The sequence below is a fragment of the Thamnophis elegans genome, chromosome 15 (genome assembly GCF_009769535.1).
Source record: "Thamnophis elegans isolate rThaEle1 chromosome 15, rThaEle1.pri, whole genome shotgun sequence".
Taxonomy (NCBI): Eukaryota; Metazoa; Chordata; class Lepidosauria; order Squamata; family Colubridae; genus Thamnophis; species Thamnophis elegans.
In genome coordinates, this window is record NC_045555.1 from 3,947,996 (window position 1) to 3,966,018 (window position 18,023).

General features: G+C 47.2%; 1 protein-coding gene across 1 annotated transcript in view; it reads left to right on the forward strand.

The window, feature by feature from the left end:
• The window catches only part of ACAP3 (ArfGAP with coiled-coil, ankyrin repeat and PH domains 3), a 60,843-nt gene that overhangs the window by 20,477 nt on the left and 22,343 nt on the right, over nt 1-18,023 (forward strand). Inside the window, exons 9-16 of the mRNA XM_032232192.1 lie at nt 4,749-4,861; nt 5,821-5,872; nt 7,195-7,295; nt 9,071-9,182; nt 9,969-10,177; nt 12,386-12,455; nt 14,759-14,853; nt 16,480-16,694. Coding sequence (XP_032088083.1) covers nt 4,749-4,861; nt 5,821-5,872; nt 7,195-7,295; nt 9,071-9,182; nt 9,969-10,177; nt 12,386-12,455; nt 14,759-14,853; nt 16,480-16,694 — 967 coding nt within the window. The remainder of the gene's footprint in view (nt 1-4,748; nt 4,862-5,820; nt 5,873-7,194; nt 7,296-9,070; nt 9,183-9,968; nt 10,178-12,385; nt 12,456-14,758; nt 14,854-16,479; nt 16,695-18,023) is intronic.

Below are 18,023 nucleotides of genomic sequence, written 5' to 3' on the forward strand. Positions count from 1 at the left end.
CCGGCTCAAGGTTGATTCGGCCTTCCGTCCTTCCGAGGTGGGTAAAACGAGGACCCAGATTGTTGGGGGCAAGAGATGCTGACTCTGTAAACCGCTTAGAGAGAGCTGTCAAGCTCTGTGAAGCGGTATATGTCTAAATGCTATAATGCAGGAAGTAAAGAAGGAAGGAAGGAACGACTAGCACACATGTGCAAGGGGAACCTTTACCTTGAAATAAATACATAATGTTTGTTTTATTTACTTTTTTTTGCCAAACGTCCAAATCACAATCTGGTACCAACTGCTGGGGAGGGCGGGGGGGATGAAAACTCAGTTTTAAATGTTTGCTTTCCTTTGTTTTTTTTCTTTTTCTAAATGGCTACAAGTCATTCCTCATGATGTGTACGGGGGGAAACCGATTCCAGAGAAGTTATCATAGCTTCGTCAAAATGCCAGCATCCCTCGCGAGCATGTGGGGACACTGGTCATATTGCTTTTATTCTCTTTAACGTGACATGAGCCGGAGGGAGCCAGTGTTATCGTTTGCGGGGGTGTGCGTGTCTGTGTGTGTGTGTGTGTGTGTGTGTGTGTGTGTGATGCACTCATCCTAAGCAGAGAAGATGCTTTGTTGCTTAGCAACTGAACATGCCGGAGGCCGTGCTGCTCCCAATGAGCAGAAAGCTTTCAAGGTAATGGTTCCTTGCCTCGCCTGGCAACTTTCTACTGCTTGGGCCTCCCGTTTTTATTTGCCAAGCCCAGGTGCTTTTTCGTGGTGAAACTGGCAGCGAATACATTCAATAAATAAAGAAACCAACATCTCAAAGGAAGGGGGTGAAACCCCGCGACGGAACGGAGCAGCATGAATGGATGCAGCCAGGAGTGAAGAAAGAAGTACGGATAGTCCTTGATTTGCAACGGCTGGCTTAGTGACCGTTGCCAAAGTTGCAACGGCGCTGAAAAGGGGGACTCGGGACCAGGGGTGAAATCAACTTCCCTTTGCTAGCAGTTTGGTAGCAATGTGAGCGAGAGCGCGTGCTTTGCTCGCACGAGCTGCCTCCGCGCATGCGCAGGGCGTCAGAAAAAGACGTGATGACGTCCGGGCGGGTGGGCGGAGCCTGCTACCGAGTGCGCCTGCAAAGGTAAGTAGAACAACGACAGGGGGTGGGGTGGGAATCCGCTGTGCCACATGATTTAGATTAGCTAGAAAGCAGAAAATCCGAGGATTCTAGCTACCGTATTTTTCAGAGTATAAGACGCACCCCCCCCCAAATAAAGAGGGTGAAAATCTGGGTGCATCTTATACACTGAATACAGCATTTTTGGCGTACAGAAACCCTGCCCTCTGTGCAAAATGGATGTGCAGAGGGTTTGGGAGAGGCTTGCAAAGTGCTCCTGAGGGCTGGGGAGGGAAGAAAGAGCAAAAAATGGGCCGTTTTGCCCCCCTCCCCAGCCCTCAGGTGCACTCTACAAGCCTCCCAAAGCTCTGCAAACCCCCCTCCCCCTTTTTTTTTTTTACAAAGAACAAGACGTGCAGAGGGTTTCGGTGGGCTGCAGAGTGCAAAACCTTTTAAAAAAAAATTAACCTCTTCAATATCATGGTGCGGCTTATACTCCGGTGCGTCTTATAGTCTGAAAAAATACGGTAATATAAATCGCGCATCACAGCTGATCATTGGAAATACCAGTTCGACTGAAATGGTAGCATTTTTTTTCCTACCAGTTTGGGCGAACCGATAGCATTTTTATTACCGGTTCGGACGAACTGGTCCGAATTAATACCATTTCACCCCTGCTTAGGACTGATTTTCACACTTACGACCATTGTGGCATTCCCCCATGGTCTTGTGAGCAGAATTTGGACAATTGGCAATTGGTTCGTATTTATGATGGTGGCGGTGTCCCACGGGGGTCATGTGGTCCCCTTTTGCGATCTCTCACCAGGAGAAGGTCAGCAGAAGACCAGCAGAAGTCAATGGGAAAGCCAGATTCACTTAACAACCGTGTTGCTACCCTATTTCCCGGAAATAAGACTTCCCTGGATAATAACCGTAATCGGGTTTTTGAGCTCATGTGCTAAAATAAGCCCTCCCTGAAAATATTGCAACACAGCAGCAGCCATGAGGTGATCACGCTCGCCACCTCCAGCACCTCAAAAATAATAAGACCTCCCCGAAAATAAGGCCAAGCACTTATTTTGGGGGTCAAAAGAAAATAAGACCCTGTCACCTCAAAATAGAATCACCTCAAAATATAACCCACCTCAAAAATAATAAGACCTCCCTGAAAATAAGGCCAAACGCTTATTTAGGGGGTCAAAAGAAAATAAGACCCTGTCACCTCAAAATATAATCACCTCAAAATATAACCTACCTCAAAAATAATAAGGCCTCCCCAAAAATAAGGCCAAGCGCTTATTTCAGGGGTCAAAAGAAAATAAGACCCTGTCTTATTTTCAGGGAAACACAGTAACTTAACAACGGGAGCGATTCACTTAACAATGGTGGCAAGAGGGGTCATAAAATGGGGCAAAAGTCACTTCACAACCGTCTCGCTTAGCAACAGAAATTTTGGAGCTCATTTGTGGTCGTAAGTCAAGGGCTCTGCAAAGGGCCAGGCTTCAGTCTTCCAGGGAATTTTAATTTGGAGGACTAAAGCTTTGAGATAGACATTTGCAGAGAGGGGGAGAGAGAGAGAGAGAGAGAGGGAGGGAGAGAGAGGGAAAGTGGCAGAGAGGGAAAGAGGGAGGGAGAGAGGGAGATGGAGGAAGAGACAGGGAGGGTGGGAGGAGGGAGAGAGGGAGGGAGAGAGAGGGAAAGGGAGAGAGGGAGAATGGCAGAGAGGGAGGGAGGGAGAGAGAGAGGGTGAGGGAGGAAGACAGAGGGAGGGTGGGAGGAGGGAGAGAGGGAAAGGGAGAGAGAGAGAGGGAGAGAGCAGGGAGGGAGGAGGGAGAGAGAGGGGGAGGGAAGGAGGGAGAGAGAGAGATCTGTGTTTAAACAGCATACACTGAGCAGAGTTTCCATATTCCTTTAAGCCATGGTTTCGAGAATAAATCACATTTGGTTTGCGTAACCACATTAGGCAGGGCTGTACATTGCAGTTTTGAAGTGTGGGATGGCTGGATCCACTCAACACATGGACCCTAAACGTATATATATATATTTGTTTACTTGCTCTCAGTTTATTTATAGACAGTTTGCTTTTTCAGGCGCTGTTTTTAAAGTAGGACAAGGCATCTTAAGACGTCGAAACAAAAATAAGCCAAACCAAAGAAGCCACACAGAGTGGCTTAAAACGAACCACCAAGCCCTCCGCTGGCTCTCCAATGTGCACATCTGGGTGGTTCGTGGCTTCGCTGGGATTTATTGAAATAAACCCATACTTAATTAGATCAACATTATTATTGATAGTCATCCTGAAGGTTTTTTTTTTTTTTTTTTGCAAAATGAGTGAGGCTGGGATTTTCCTGGGGTTCCCCCCCCCTTTCCCCATTGTTGTTTCCATCGTCTTAGACCCATGGTGCCGCAAGTGGCACGCAGAACCCTCTTTGCAGGCACATGTTGCCCTAGCTCAGCTCCAATGCGCATGTGCACCTCCTGCTAGACAGCTGATTTTTTGGGTCTCTGCCATGCATGCGCAGGGAGCTGGGTGCATGTGGGAGATGCGCACACATGTGGGGGGGGCGAAGGGTCATATGCATGCACAGGGGTATGGGGGGAGCACAGTGTGTGTGTGTGTGTGGGCTGTTTATGGTCCCACGAGGCTGCAGGGAAGCAAACTAGGCCCAAGATGGGGAGTGGTGGGTTCCGTGCACATGCGCAGGGGCGGGGGGAGTGCAGGGGGTTAACGCGCGCATTGCAATATGAGTTGGCGTATGACGACAAGGTTAGCCATCACTGTCTTAGACTTATTGTAGGACTGTGGCTACCATTTTTTGCATTATTTTCACCCCCCCATCTGGCCATTCTCAGCTATTGTGGTTGGGCTTCCAATTTCCCCACTAACCCCCAAAACCAAACCAAGCCAGTGATTGGATAATGGATGATGAATATGGCCAAAGGGTTGGAGCCACTTCATGAATGGAGTGGCTCAACTTCCACCCAGATTGTGGCTGCGATCCTACTGCCTTGCTCAAATCAAGACAGCCTAAAGTTAGCGTAAAGGTCAGAGTTTTGGCAGCGTGACTATTATTATGAGATTAAACCCAGGAGCACAGCACACAGCACACAGAGCCTTTAGACAATTAATAGTCGTTTATACACAAATAGATACAGACATGCACATGGTAGATAAATTCCTTACCACTCAGCTATGGATACAAGGAGAGAAATAAGATACACGATGAGAGGGAGGGGGAGGAGAAAGAGAGAGACAGAAAGAGAGACACGCAGACAGAGAAGGAGAGAAAGAGAGGAGAAAGAGAGAGAGAGACAGAAAGACATGGAGAGAGAGAGAGAGAGAGAGAGAGAGAGAGAGAGAGAGAGAGAGAGAGAGAGAGAGAGAGAGAGAGAGAGAGAGAGAGAGAGAGAGAGAGACTCCCTCTAATGGCCCCTATATATAGACACCTCCTGAAACAATAAAAGAGTTGTATGGACCCCATCAGAGACTTAAACTGGTTATACCATAGCTGAATCATCCGCATTGCATCAGCTTACAGTTTACAACCTTACATCAGCAGGCAGCTATTAAATCCTCATTACCTGACAAGAAAGATATTTAGAATTTGTTGTACCCAAGCTCGTGTTTTCTTTCCCTTCGCCCCTGTCCTTCAGGATTTCTCTTACGATGAATCCAAAGTGGAATTCAACGTCGATGCGCCCAACGGAGTAGTGATGGAAGGGTACCTCTTCAAGAGAGCCAGCAATGCATTCAAGACCTGGAATCGGTAAGTTATTGGGAGGAGCCCCCCCCCCCCCCGAAAAATTGATGCATGGTGGACGGTTTGGGGGGGATGGGAAGAACCAAGTCAAAATACAGGCTAGTCCACTTCAATTCCTCTTCAGATGGGTGCTGGGAGTTCTAGAAATTGCCACCTCATCGTTTGTAAACATTCAGACAGGAAGCAAATCCAGAAATACTTGCTCTGACTTAAGGGTATATTAACAGAATTAGGGATGTGGTGGCTCAGTGGCTAAGACGCTGAACTTGTCGATCAGAAAGGTCGGCCGTTCGGCGGTTCGAATCCTTAGCACCGCATAATGGAGTGTGTACCTGTTACTTGTCCCAGCTTCTGCCAACCTAGCAGTTCGAAAGCACGTTAAAAAATGCAAGTAGAAAAATAGGGACCACCTTTGGTGGGAAGGGTACAGCGTTCCGTGCACCTTTGGCATTTAGTCATGCTGGCCACATGACCACGGAGACGTCTTCGGACAGCGCTGGCTCTTTGGCTTTGAAATGGAGATGAGCACCGCCCCCTAGAGCCGGGAACGACTAGCACATACAGTATGTGCGAGGGGAACCTTTACTTTTATCTTACATAATTTTGCAAGTCCGAAAGTATATATATATCTCCCCCCACTCCCTTTAACAGTTGAAGAAACTAGGGAGGGTGCCTTCTGAGATTCTTTCTGCTGGCTCATCTGACTATTGCCTAGTCTGTGGCCTTCCTGTCCTCCACCTACCATTACACCAGGTTGTAAAAGGCCAGGCTAAATAGACGTGACAAACATTTGTCAAAGCCAACACTGTACTGCAGCTGCTTCTAATCAAAGCCTTTTAGTTGTCATTTTCAGAATCTTCTCCAAGTCTCCATTTATTCTGAAAGGCAAGAGAGTGCTGTCCATCCTCTTTCAAGCTGTTTTTGTCCCATCCTTGCCCCCCACTGCTATTTCTTTCTCTTTGCAGGAGGTGGTTCTCCATACAAAATAGCCAGCTGGTGTACCAGAAGAAGCTAAAGGTTAGTTTCCTTACTAGCCCTAACCCTAACCTTAACCCAGGGGTTGGCAACCTTAAACACTCAAAGTGCCACAAAGGTCCTAACCGGAAGGACTGCATGACGCTCCTGACCGGAAGTCCGGTTCCCCCGCCATAGAGTCTCCTCCTGGTGTGTGATGCTCCCGACTGGAAGTCTGGTTCCTCCATCATAGAGTCTCTTCCTGGTGCGCCATGCTCCCCGACTGGAAGTCTGGTCCCCCCACCATAGAGTCTCCTCCTGGTACGCCATGCTTCCAACTGGAAGTCTGGTCCCCCCACCATAGAGTCTCCTCCTGGTGCACCATGCTCCCCAACCGGAAGTCCGGTCCCCCCACCATAGAGTCTCCTCCTGGTGTGTGATGCTCCCAACTGGAAGTCTGGTTCCCCCACCATAGAGTCTCCTCCTGGTGCGCCATGCTCCCCGACTGGAAGTCTGGTTCCCCCACTATAGAGTCTCCTCCTGGTGCACCATGCTCCCCAACCGGAAGTCCGGTCCCCCCACTATAGAGTCTCCTCCTGGTACGCCATGCTCCCAACCGGAAGTCCGGTCCCCCCACCATAGAGTCTCCTCCTGGTGTGTGATGCTCCCGACTGGAAGTCTGGTTCCCCCACCATAGAGTCTCTTCCTGGTGCGCCGTGCTCCCCGACTGGAAGTCTGGTTCCCCCACTATAGAGTCTCCTCCTGATGCGCCATGCTCCCCGACTGGAAGTCTGGTCCCCCCACCATAGAGTCTCCTCCTGGTGCGCCATGCTCCCCAACTGGAAATCCGGTTTCCCCACCATAGAGTATCCTCCTGGTGCACCATGCTCTCCCCCCACTCCGCAATTCGGAAGCTGCTCTCAAAATTGTGGTCCCAACTGGCGACAGGGAGCCACAGCAGAGGGATGAAGGAGCCACATGCGGCTCCAGAGCCGCAGGTTGCCAATCCTTGTCCTAACCATAACTGAACTGATTGGTGCAATGATTCACAAGACTTAAAAACTCTTATTGTATCTAGGAGGGGGAGAGATAGGGGCCATCCATGTTTTGACTCAGAGAATGTCAAAGAGAGAGCAAAGTAATGGCTGCGAATAAATATTGCCTAATGAAGAATGCCTAATGAAGCTGTTAATAAATCACTGGTTTTTGTACTTAAGACATTGGCTCGCTTATTATGAATCAGGTACGGCACCGTTAGGAAACTTTATGCAGGAGCTATTACAAAAAAATATTTCTATAAATGGACCCTCATTTGTCTAATGCTCTTTAGCCACGGGGGATCCAGTTGCAGGGAGCCTTAACACAGATGTCTTTTCCCCTTCTAGGATGTACTCACAGTGGTGGTGGAAGACCTCCGTCTCTGCACAGTCAAGCCTTGCGAGGACATAGAACGGAGGTTTTGCTTTGAAGTGGTCTCTCCCACCAAGTAAGTTACGGGTTCCTTAGAAGAAGAAGAGGGGGATAGAAAATCCTTGTGTCGTTTGTTCCATAGTATCAACAAGCAGCCTTGAAAAGAGGCGAAGGGTGGAGAAGAGAAGGGGAGATGGAGGTTAAACAGGGAAGGAAATTTTTGTGAGACAGGTGGTCAGATTTTTTTGGGGGGGGGGGGGGGAGAATGAATTCCTTGGAACAACTCTAGCATTCAATGAAAGCTAAAGTAGCCAGTTTAGATATCTGGAGCTATGGAAGAGAAGAAGAATTTCTCCTTCCTTGTGCGTCCGTTCGTCTATCCATACATACATACATATATACATACATAAAGATAAAATAAAGGTTCCCCTTGCACATATATGCTAGTCGTTCCCGATTCTAGGGGACGGTGCTCATCTCTGTTTCAAAGCCGAACAGTCCGCGCTGTCTGAAGACGTCTCCATGGTCATGTGGCTGACATGACTCAACTCCCGAAGCCTCACAGAACGCTGTTCCCTCCCCACCAAAGGTGGTTCCTATTTTTCTACTTGCATTTTTTACGTGCTTTCGAACGGGTAGGTTGGCAGAAGCTGGGACAAGTCATGGGAGCTCACTCCGTTACGTGGCGCTTAGGGATTCCAACTGCTGACCTTTCCGATCGACAAGCTCAGCGTCTTAGCTGAGCCATTGCGTCCCTTGTATGTACATTAATGTACATACATGCATCTGCTTTTTCTGTTTCACAACAGTTTCTCCATCTAAACAATTCACCGTGTCTCTCACTTTAAATAAAGCCCTGATATTCCTCTATCTATGTTGATTCTGGTTTAATCCTTACGACTAAAACCATACAAACTGGCAATTTGTTAGAAGGATGCCTTTAAAGTCCAGTGACTTCTCCCTTACTCTGTCTGGCTTTCCTTGTTACAACAAGTCATGATTTGTTTAACCACGGCTTGTTAACCAATCCGTAATGGGATCCATTCACACACTGCTCCAAATCCCAGTTTTGGAGGGGCAAGGTGTGGGCATTAACCATTAAGAAACTTCTGTGTTCAAGTAACTTAGTTTGCCTCTAAATTTGCTGTCGCTACGCCAAGCATTCGTAACTGATAAATAACAAGCAAAGGGGAAATTAATATCTTCTGGTGTCAAAAGGGTTGAGAAAGGAGAACTGCTGTGGTCTCCCAGGGAAGGTTAGGGAGGAAGATGGGCCAGTCCTGGAGTCTGGGGAAGGCTCTGAGGAGGGCTCTGTGTTGGAGGCAGAGAGGGGGCCAGAGCCGTATGCCAGTTATCAGCTGCCTTCAGAATCAGACATCAGTGAGGCAGAAGAACAGCTGGAGCCTGTTCCCAGTGTGCGCATGCACAGTGGCCAGACGAAGGGAACAGCTAAAGAAGAGGGGTCGACTTGGGAGGAAGGCCACAAGTGGATGATGAATGGCCCCTCCCAGAGGAAATAAAAGAGGAGCGAAAGGGGAGTGGAGTTTGCAGGAGACCATTAGTTTGCTTCATTGCTTCCTGACTCTCTGAGACTCCTTGCCACGTTTTGCAGATATCAGCCTGGCAGCTCTCCAAGGTAGATAAGGCCTGTGACTGTAAATCCTCCCTTGAAAAAACTTGGCTGGATGTGAATGAGCAGAATTCACAGTACATTAATAAAAGGGGTTTTTGTTGGGACACGGAGTTTGCTTCAGGCTCTTGGGAAGCCCAATCAGAACAAGAACCTCACTGGACCAGACTTTGATTCTGTTTCTCCTGGTAAGCAGCTTCTTCTCGTTTTCCCCATTGCAGGAGCTGCATGTTACAAGCCGATTCAGAGAAACTCCGCCAAGCGTGGATCCAGGCTGTCCAAGCGAGTATAGCCTCTGCTTATCGGGAAAGCCCAGATAGCTGCTACATTGAAGTGAGTAGAGCGGTCAGCCAAAAGGCTAGTGGGAGTCATACCCATAAATTTGTCATAGACATACTGTCAGGGTCATGATTTAAGAGTTGACCAGCTCCTACGATGATGTAATGCTGGGAATGAGTCAGCAAGGTTTTTGGGCCAATATCACTTTAAGAGCCTGTAATAAGAAGAGGCCAGTGCTGTAATTGCTGATTGTTTGAGGTCTGGGTAATGTACATGTATGTATATATTCTTTGTAGACAAAACCACAATTCAAATACAAACCTGTTTTACTGTATTTGTTCCTGGTTGTCACTGTGTGCACTCTGACACATTCTCATAAAATCTTCCTATAAATTAGAAAACAGATATGGGTCATCCTTTTTTTTTCTTTCAGAATGACGGGAGGCATTTGTATCCAATCAGCTTCCAGATTATCCTTGAAAATGATACCAAAATATTTTTTGGTTGTAATTAAGAGAAATCAAAAAGGAACCCGCTTGAGGGATGCTTGACAATAGCAATAGCAATAGCAATAGCAGTTAGACATATACTGCTTCATAGGGCTTTCAGCCCTCTCTAAGCGGTTTACAGAGTCAGCAACAACTGACTCCTCATTTTACCCACCTCGGAAGGATGGAAGGCTGAGTCAACCCTGAGCCGGTGAGATTAGAACAGCCGAACTGTAGAACTGCAGTCAGCTGAAGTAGCCTGCAGTGCTGTATTTAACCACTGAGCCACCTCGGCTCTGACAAGCCGTATCTTTGCCTGATATTTCAATCTTTAGCTTTTCTCTTACTCCAGAAATTGGATCGAACAGCTTCCCCTTCGACCAGCAGTATCGATTCCGCCTCCGATTCCCGGGACCGAAGTGGGAAAGGGGAAACGATCCTGCAGAGGGTGCAGAGTATATCGGGCAACGACCAGTGTTGTGACTGCGGGCAGGCCGATCCCCGGTGGGCGAGCATCAACTTGGGCATCTTACTATGCATTGAATGTTCAGGGATACACAGGTATTTCCCACACTATAGACAAGAATATTTATAGCTCAGGGTTCAACTGTGGGGTCCTCGGTGGTCTCTTGAAGGCATTTCATTACCCAACTAGGTAATATCATCGGTGCTAGAAAGGAGTGGGGTGTGGAGAGTGGAGGAAGAGGAGAACTGTGAGATACTTGGTGCTCTCGGAGTTTGGTGGTTTTCTTGCAGACATTTCATTACCCAGCTAGATAACGTCATCAGTGCTAGAAAGGAATGGGTTGGAGGAGTGTTGTTGTTGTTATGGGTGATAGTGATAGAGGAGGAGGAAGATTGTGGGGTCCTTGGTGCTCTCTGAGCTTGGTGGTTTTCTTGCAGACATTTCATTACCCAGCTAGATAACGTCATCAGTGCTAGAAAGGAGTGCAATTGGAGGAGTGTTGTTGTTGTTATGGGTGATAGTGATAGAGGAGGAGGAAGATTGTGGGGTCCTTGGTGCTCTCTGAGCTTGGCAGTTTTCTTGCAGACGTTTCATTACCCAACTAGGCAATATCATAACTATAATGAACTGTAGGGTTCACACCAGAGGTGGGGTTCAGCCAGTTTGGACGGGTTTGGACGAACTGGTTCGCCCATCCGCCCATGCTATTTTCTTGCCTTTATCTTCTCGGCTGATTCATGCTGTAGAGGAGATGGCCCAGTGGTGGGATTCAGCCAGTTCACACCTATTCAGGAGAATCGGTTGGTAACTTTCTAACCAGTTCAGAGAACCGGTTTTTGGAAGAAATCTTTTGGTTTTTTTCCACTTTACAGGGCTAATCCCATAAGGAAGGCAGGAAGGAAACATTCTGGTGTTGTTTCTAGCCTAATCTTTATTGCCCTGCTTACAGAAACTGCCTCTCCCGTTAACCCTTATTACCATTGTAACAACTAAGGCGAAGTTCCCCATCGACTTGAGTGACATTGACTTGGCCACGCCCTCATGATCACATGACCACCGAGCCCCGCCTACCCAGCTAAACATTAAGGCAGAGAACTGGTTGGCAAATTGTTTGAATCCCACCACTGCGATGGCCACACGAATCAGCTGTGTTACTCCTCTAAAGAAACCCGGAAGTGAAGAGTTCTTCAAACTGCGCACGCGCAAACCGCACGATCACCGAACCGGTTGTTCAACCGGGAGGATCCCACCACTGGTTCACACAGATGAGGTTATTTAGACGGGTGGCGAAACGTCTGTAAGAAAATCACCAAGCACAGAAAAAGAATACGAATAAAAGAATATAGATCAAATAATCCAGACGACACACTACAGAATGAAGGAGGGGGGAAATAGAAAAGGATTAATATACAAATATACGTTTAAAAGGTGATATATGTGGAACGAATAGAATGGAAAATAAAATGAGGAAGAGGGAACTTAAGATTGTTATGTAAATACAGAAGCGGGTTTGCTATCCCGAAAATACCCCAGATTGAAGAGGAAAATATGTAAACACAACAACGGAAGGAGGGAAGGGAGAGAGGAGGAGAGGGAAAGGCAGGAAGAGGAAAGGAGAAGAGAGGGAAGGAGAGGGAAGGAAGAAAGGGAAAAGGAGAGGAAGAAATGGAGGGGAAGTAAGAGTAGGAGGGAGGGCAGGAAGGGGAAGAAGTGGGGGGAGTGGGGAGAGGAAGGGGAAGAAGAAAAGGGAAAGGTGAGGAGGAGAGAAGAAAGTAGAGAAGAAGGGTGGGAAGGAGAAAAGGAGAGGGAAGAAGAAGTACAAGACAGAGGGATGGGATGGCAGGAAAGCAATCTTGATTATACTTTTAAATTTTTAGGCGGAGAAATGAATTGTTGTAAATGTTAAAAGCTAACACACAATATTAGTGGTGGATTGCACCAATAGTTTCCTGCCTGGAAGGCTCCTAGGGTGCAGCTGAAAGGGAAAAGGGAAGCAGTATGCTCCCTCCTATATTTGGGTGCTTTCACTCACACACACACACACACACACACACACACAGACACACACACAATCAACAAGCTCAGAGAGTAGCTGCAACCTCAGAGGGTACTTTCATGCATGCCTCCTTGCATGCAAAGAAGATCAAAGCACCTCTGTCTTCTCAGCTGGCCCAGGAGGCTGTTCTCCGGCCACGTTGAGAGAGTTATTTCGGAACAAATGCACCCGTTGAATCGTCGCTTGCAATTTGATTGGGCATAGCCAGCAGGGGAAGCTAACCACCTCTCTTCGCTTTTTCCTACAGGAGCTTGGGAGTTCACTGCTCTAAAGTGCGGTCGCTGACGTTGGATTCCTGGGAGCCAGAATTATTGAAGGTAAAGGCCAAATCCACCCACCCCCTCACTAGCTAAGTAGTCAAAAGAATAGAATAGAATAGAATAACAGAGTAGGAAGGGACCTTGGAGGTCTTCTAGACCAACCCCCTGCCTAGATAGGAAACCCTACACCACTACAGAGAAAGGATTATCCAACATCTTAAAAACTTCCAGTGTTGGAGCATTCACAACTACTGGAGGCAACTTCTGTTCCACTGGTTAATTGTTCTCACTGTCAGGAAATTCCACCTCACTTCTAGGTTTTTTTCTCTCCTTGATTAGTTTCCACCCATTGCTTCTTGTTCTGCCCTCAGGTGCTTTGGAGAATAGCTGGACTCCCTCTTTTGAGCAGCCCCTGAGATATTGGAAGGCTGCTATCGTGTCTCCCCTGGTCCTTCTTTTCATTCAACTAGACATACCCAGTTCCTGCAACCGTTCTTCATATGTTTTAATCCCCAAGTCTCCTAATCCTCTTGGTTGCTCTTCTCTGCACTCTTTCCAGAGTCTCCGCTCTAGAGGGGAGGGGGCAACGGGGGAGGGGTCCGGCAGAAACTACTACCAGTTTGCTCAGGGACATGCCCAGTGCACACATATGAGCAATACAACTAAAATTGCTCTGCCCATGCACAGAAAACAAGATGGCTGCACCTATGGCGCCTCTTGGAGAACCAGTTCAGGAGCCTGGCAGGCCTTGGGTCACTGCTGGTTCCAGCAACTCAGGCCGCCAAGCTACTTCCGGTTCGGCCCGTAGGAACCAATGGTGAGTTTCAAAATTTTTTAGAACCTGTTCTATAGGTGTGGTCTGCTTTGTGGGAGTGGCTTGCCAGCTATGTGACTGGATGGGAGTGGCTTGCCGGCCATGTGACCGGGTGAGAGCGGCTTGCCAGCCATGTGACCGGACGGGAGTGGCTTGCCGGCCATGTGACTGGGTGGGCGTGACCAATTTGTAAAATGTGGTGAAACTCATTTAACAACGCTCTTGCTTAGCAACCAAAATGTTGGCTCAGAAACCCTGGCATTTGATGCACGCAAGTCTTAAAGCTGTCAAGTTACAAGACCCTTGCACCCCTAACCCTTTAGGGAAAAAATCCCCAGGGGTGTTCAAACCTGACAGCTTTAAGACTTGTGGACTTCAACTCCCAGAATTCCTCCTCCAGTCATGTTGGCTCAGGAACTCTGGCATTGAAGTGTGCAAGTCTTAAAGCTGTCAAGTTACATGACCCTTGCACCCCTAACCCTTTAGAAAAAAAAAACCAGGGGTGTTCAAACTTGACAGCTTTAAGACTTGTGGACTTCAACTCCCAGAATTCCTCCTCTCGCTCTTCATCTTGATGATGTGCGGACGGGCGGGGGGAGGGAGCTGGAACCGGTTCTAAACAGCATGGTAGATTTGTGGAACCTCTTCTATAGAAGAGGTTAGAACTGGTAGGAACCCACCATGAGGGGTGGGGTGGGGGCGGAGAATCCAAATCACCAAATCACATCATGAGTAAAACAACAGTCTTCAGGCATTCTTGAGGAAGAAAATGTAACGTTTCCGACATTCCATTTTGCATTCACTTCAAGAAATAAAGTAAAAGTAAACCAGTGTTTTTCCAATCTTGGCACCTTGAAGGAGCCGGGGAATTCTGGGAGTTGAAGTCCCACACCTCTTCAAGGTGAAGGCCAGGGGTTGAAAACCACTGCATTAAATCTTGCAGGTTTGAGGAGAAAAAAACCCCGTAGCTTAAGAACTAGCAGCTGGGACGCGGTGGCTCGGGGGCTAAGATGCTGAGCTTTTTCGATCAGAAAGTTCGGCAGTTCGGCGGTTGGAATCCCTAGCGCCGTGTAACGGAGTGAGCTCCCGTTACTTGCCCAGCTTCTGCCAACCTAGCAATTCGAAAGCACGTTAAAAAAATGCAAGTAGAAAAATAGGTACCACCTTTGGTGGGAAGGGAACAGCGTTCTGTGCGCCTTTGGCGTTGAGTTATGCTGGCCACATGACCACGGAGACGTTTTCGGACAGCACTGGCTCTTCGGCTTTGAAACAGAGATCAGCACCGCTCCCTAGAGTCGGGAATGACTAGCGCATATGTGCAAGGGGAACCTTTACCTAAAAATTAGCATCGTATTTAAGTGTGTTGGATTTGAACTGGGCAGAAAAGTACCAGTCCTGGAAACAAAGAAACGCACCAGGTGGGCCTCTGTAGGGGGACCTGTCCCAGAATGAGGGGATCATCAGTGAGAAGATCCCATGATATGATTTGAAAACACGGAGCAATTTTGGTTCACACGTTCTGTTTTTTTCACCTGTTGTTCAAAAGCTGATGTGTGAGCTGGGCAACTCTACCATGAATCAGATCTACGAGGCGCAGTGTGAGGAAATGGGGCTGAAAAAGCCGACAGCCGGCAGCTCAAGGTAAAGCTTTTCCCATCTCTCCCTGCTACCCATGTTTCAGTTCTGCCATGTCTTGCTTCCCCATGAATTAGCAGGAGAGTCTGCCTCCCAGCTTAGAGCCAAACCAGTTGTTCTGAGCGAGGCTTCCCGAGAGCACGAAGCAAACTCCTGGTCCCGACAAAAACCCCTTTTATTAATTGACTGTGAATTCTGCTCATTCACATCCAGCAAAGTCTTTCAAGGGAGGATTTACGGTCACAGACCTTATCTGGCTTGGAGAGCTGCCAGGCTGATATCTGCAAAACTTGGCAAGGAGCCTCGGAGAGTCACAAACCAATTAAGTGAACTAATGGTCTCCTGCAAGCTCCACTCCCCTTTGGCTCCTCTTTTATTCCCTCTGGGAGGGGCCATTCATCATCCACCTGTGGCCTTTCTCCCAAGTCGACCCCTGTTCTTTAGCTCTTTCATTCGTCTGGCATCTCTTCTCATGTGCACACTGGGAACAGGCTCCAGCTGTTCTTCCGCCTCACTGATGTCTGACTCTGAAGGCAGCTGATAACTGGCATACGGCTCTGGACCCCTCTCTGCCCCCGTCACAGAGCCCTCATCCGAGCCTTCCCCAGACTCCAGGACTGGCCCATATTCCTCCCCAACCTCCTCACTCTCTGAATCAGCTGCCAGCTCTGCTGGCCGCTGGTGGGCCACAATACCAGCATTTTAAATAACTCAGTTTGTCGTGGGGGTAAGTGAGCCAATGTGAGCCCCACATTTCCCTTGCTAAGCGAGTGAGTTGTTAAGCGAGTTTTGCCCCATTTTACGACCATTCTTGCCACGGTTGCTAAGTGAATCACTGCAGTTAAGTTAGTAATAACAGCTGTTAAGTGAATCTGGCTTCCCCCGTTGACTTTACTTGTCAGAAGCTCACAAAAGGGGATCATGTGACTCCTCGGGACATTGCAACCCATCATAAATACAGAGCAGTTGCCAGGGGTCTGAATTTAATGTTACAATGGCTGTAAGGGTGAAAAATGGCTATAAGTCAAATTTTTCCAGTGCTCTTGTAACTTTCAACAGTGACTAAAGAAATGGCTATACAGTTGTGGACTATTTCTGCTGCTTCTGTGTTCAGACAACACATGTAAGCCGGATAACGGATTAAATTGTTTTCTTGGGGTATATATCCAACTATAAATCCCCACGCCCACTGACCAAAAGGAGATTGGAATCCCTAACTATAATCAGTGTATTTTTCGGACTATAAGACGCATTTAGATTTACAGGAGGAAAACAAGAAAAACATAGTTTTTGGCCTCTGCACCTTGCATTTCTGCCCTCCCCGGCCCTCAAAAGCACTCTGTAGTTCTCTGCACAGCCCGTTTTTGCAAAAAATGCATCCTTTTTGCCAAAAATGTACCTTTTTTTGCCAGTTTTTAGGCTTTCGAGTGCTTCTGAGGGCCTGAGGAGAGCGAAAACGCAACGCACGGAGGGTTCAGGAGCCCCCAAATGCCTGTATTTGGTCTATAAGGCGAACCTAAATTTTCACCCACTTTTAGGTTGAGGGGAAGTGCTTCTTATACTCTGAAAAATACAGTAAGTTGGGCATGTGGGTGTGCAAACTGAACGGCACGAGAAATGGTTTCTTGACAGGCAGGACAAAGAAGCATGGATCAAAGTCAAATACGTGGAGAAGAAGTTTCTGAAGAAGCTACCTTCTGGGGAACCCCTGGCCGACAATGAGCAGAAGCCCCGTCGCTGGAGCGTGAAGAAATGCCAAAGGTGCAACAGCACTACGAAAGCGCCCATGACTCGTAGGAAGTATCGGCACGAGGCGGGAAACGCTTCCCCGGCTGCTCACTCTTCAGGTAGGCCGAGCCACGTTCTGAGATATCCCTTAGAGAGAGGGGTGGGAAAACGTGATTATTTTTTTAAAAAAATGAAATACAAATAACAATATTTATGAACAAAGCATTTCCCGCGGTTTTTCCCCCCTTTACGTCCTCTTTTATACATAGTCCATTTTACATCATGATTCTTTTTTTTTTTGCAGATTTTTTTTTTAATTTTTTCCCTTCTACAACACCTTACAGTCATTACATCAACATTGTTATGTCATCATACCTGTACATGTATATAATATTTTGCTTATCTGTACATGTATATAATATTTCGAGCCGAGGTGGCGCAGTGGTTAGGGTGCAGTACTGCAGGCCATTTCAGCTGACTGCTATCTGCAGTTCAGCGGTTCTAATCTCACCGGCTCAAGGTTGACTCAGCCTTCCATCCTTCCGAGGTGGGTGAAATGAGGACCCAGACTGTGGGGGCGATATGCTGACTCTGTAAACCGCTTAGAGAGGGCTGAAAGCCCTATGAAGCGGTATATAAGTCTAACTGCTATTGCTATTGCTATTGCTTCTATATTTTCTATATTTACACACCTTTATACACAGTTCTATATATATTTATATATAGTTTTTTTGGCTTAATTAATTTTATTCTTGTTTTGCAGCCATTTGTACCAATTATTCCAAATTTCATAATATTCCGACTCTTCTTTATCTTTTAATTTCAGTGTTAATTTGTCCATCTCTGCACAATCCAAAGTTTTTTTTATCACTAATTCGTCCGAGGGGGTAGATTTGCTGATAACAGGTCATTACCAGGAAGCTACCCTAGCGTTGCGATTTGTCCAATAATAAATCACAGTTTAAAAAATCCTGGCTTTGCCATTTTAAAAAAAGATAAACACAGCTGTTTGTAAGGTTCTACATTTAGGCAAGAAAAACAAAATGCACAGCTATAGTATAGGTGGTACCTTACTCAATAGTAGTAACTGTGAGAGGGATCTTGGAGTCCTAGCGGACAACCGTTTAAATAGGAGCCAGCCGTGTGCAGCAGCTGCCAAAAAAGCCAACACAGTTCTAGGCTGCATAAACAGAGGGATAGAATCAAGATCACGTGAAGGGTTGATACCACTTTGTAAGGCCTTAGTAAGGCCACACTTGGAATACGGCATCCAGTTTTGATCGCCACGATGTAGAAAAGATGTGGAGACTCTAGAAAGAGTGCAGAGAAGAGCAACAAAGAGGATTAGGGGACTGGAAGCTAAAACATATGAAGAACGGTTGCAGGAACTGAGTATGTCTAGTTTAATGAAAAGGAGGACCAGGGGAGACATGAGAGCAGTCTTCCAA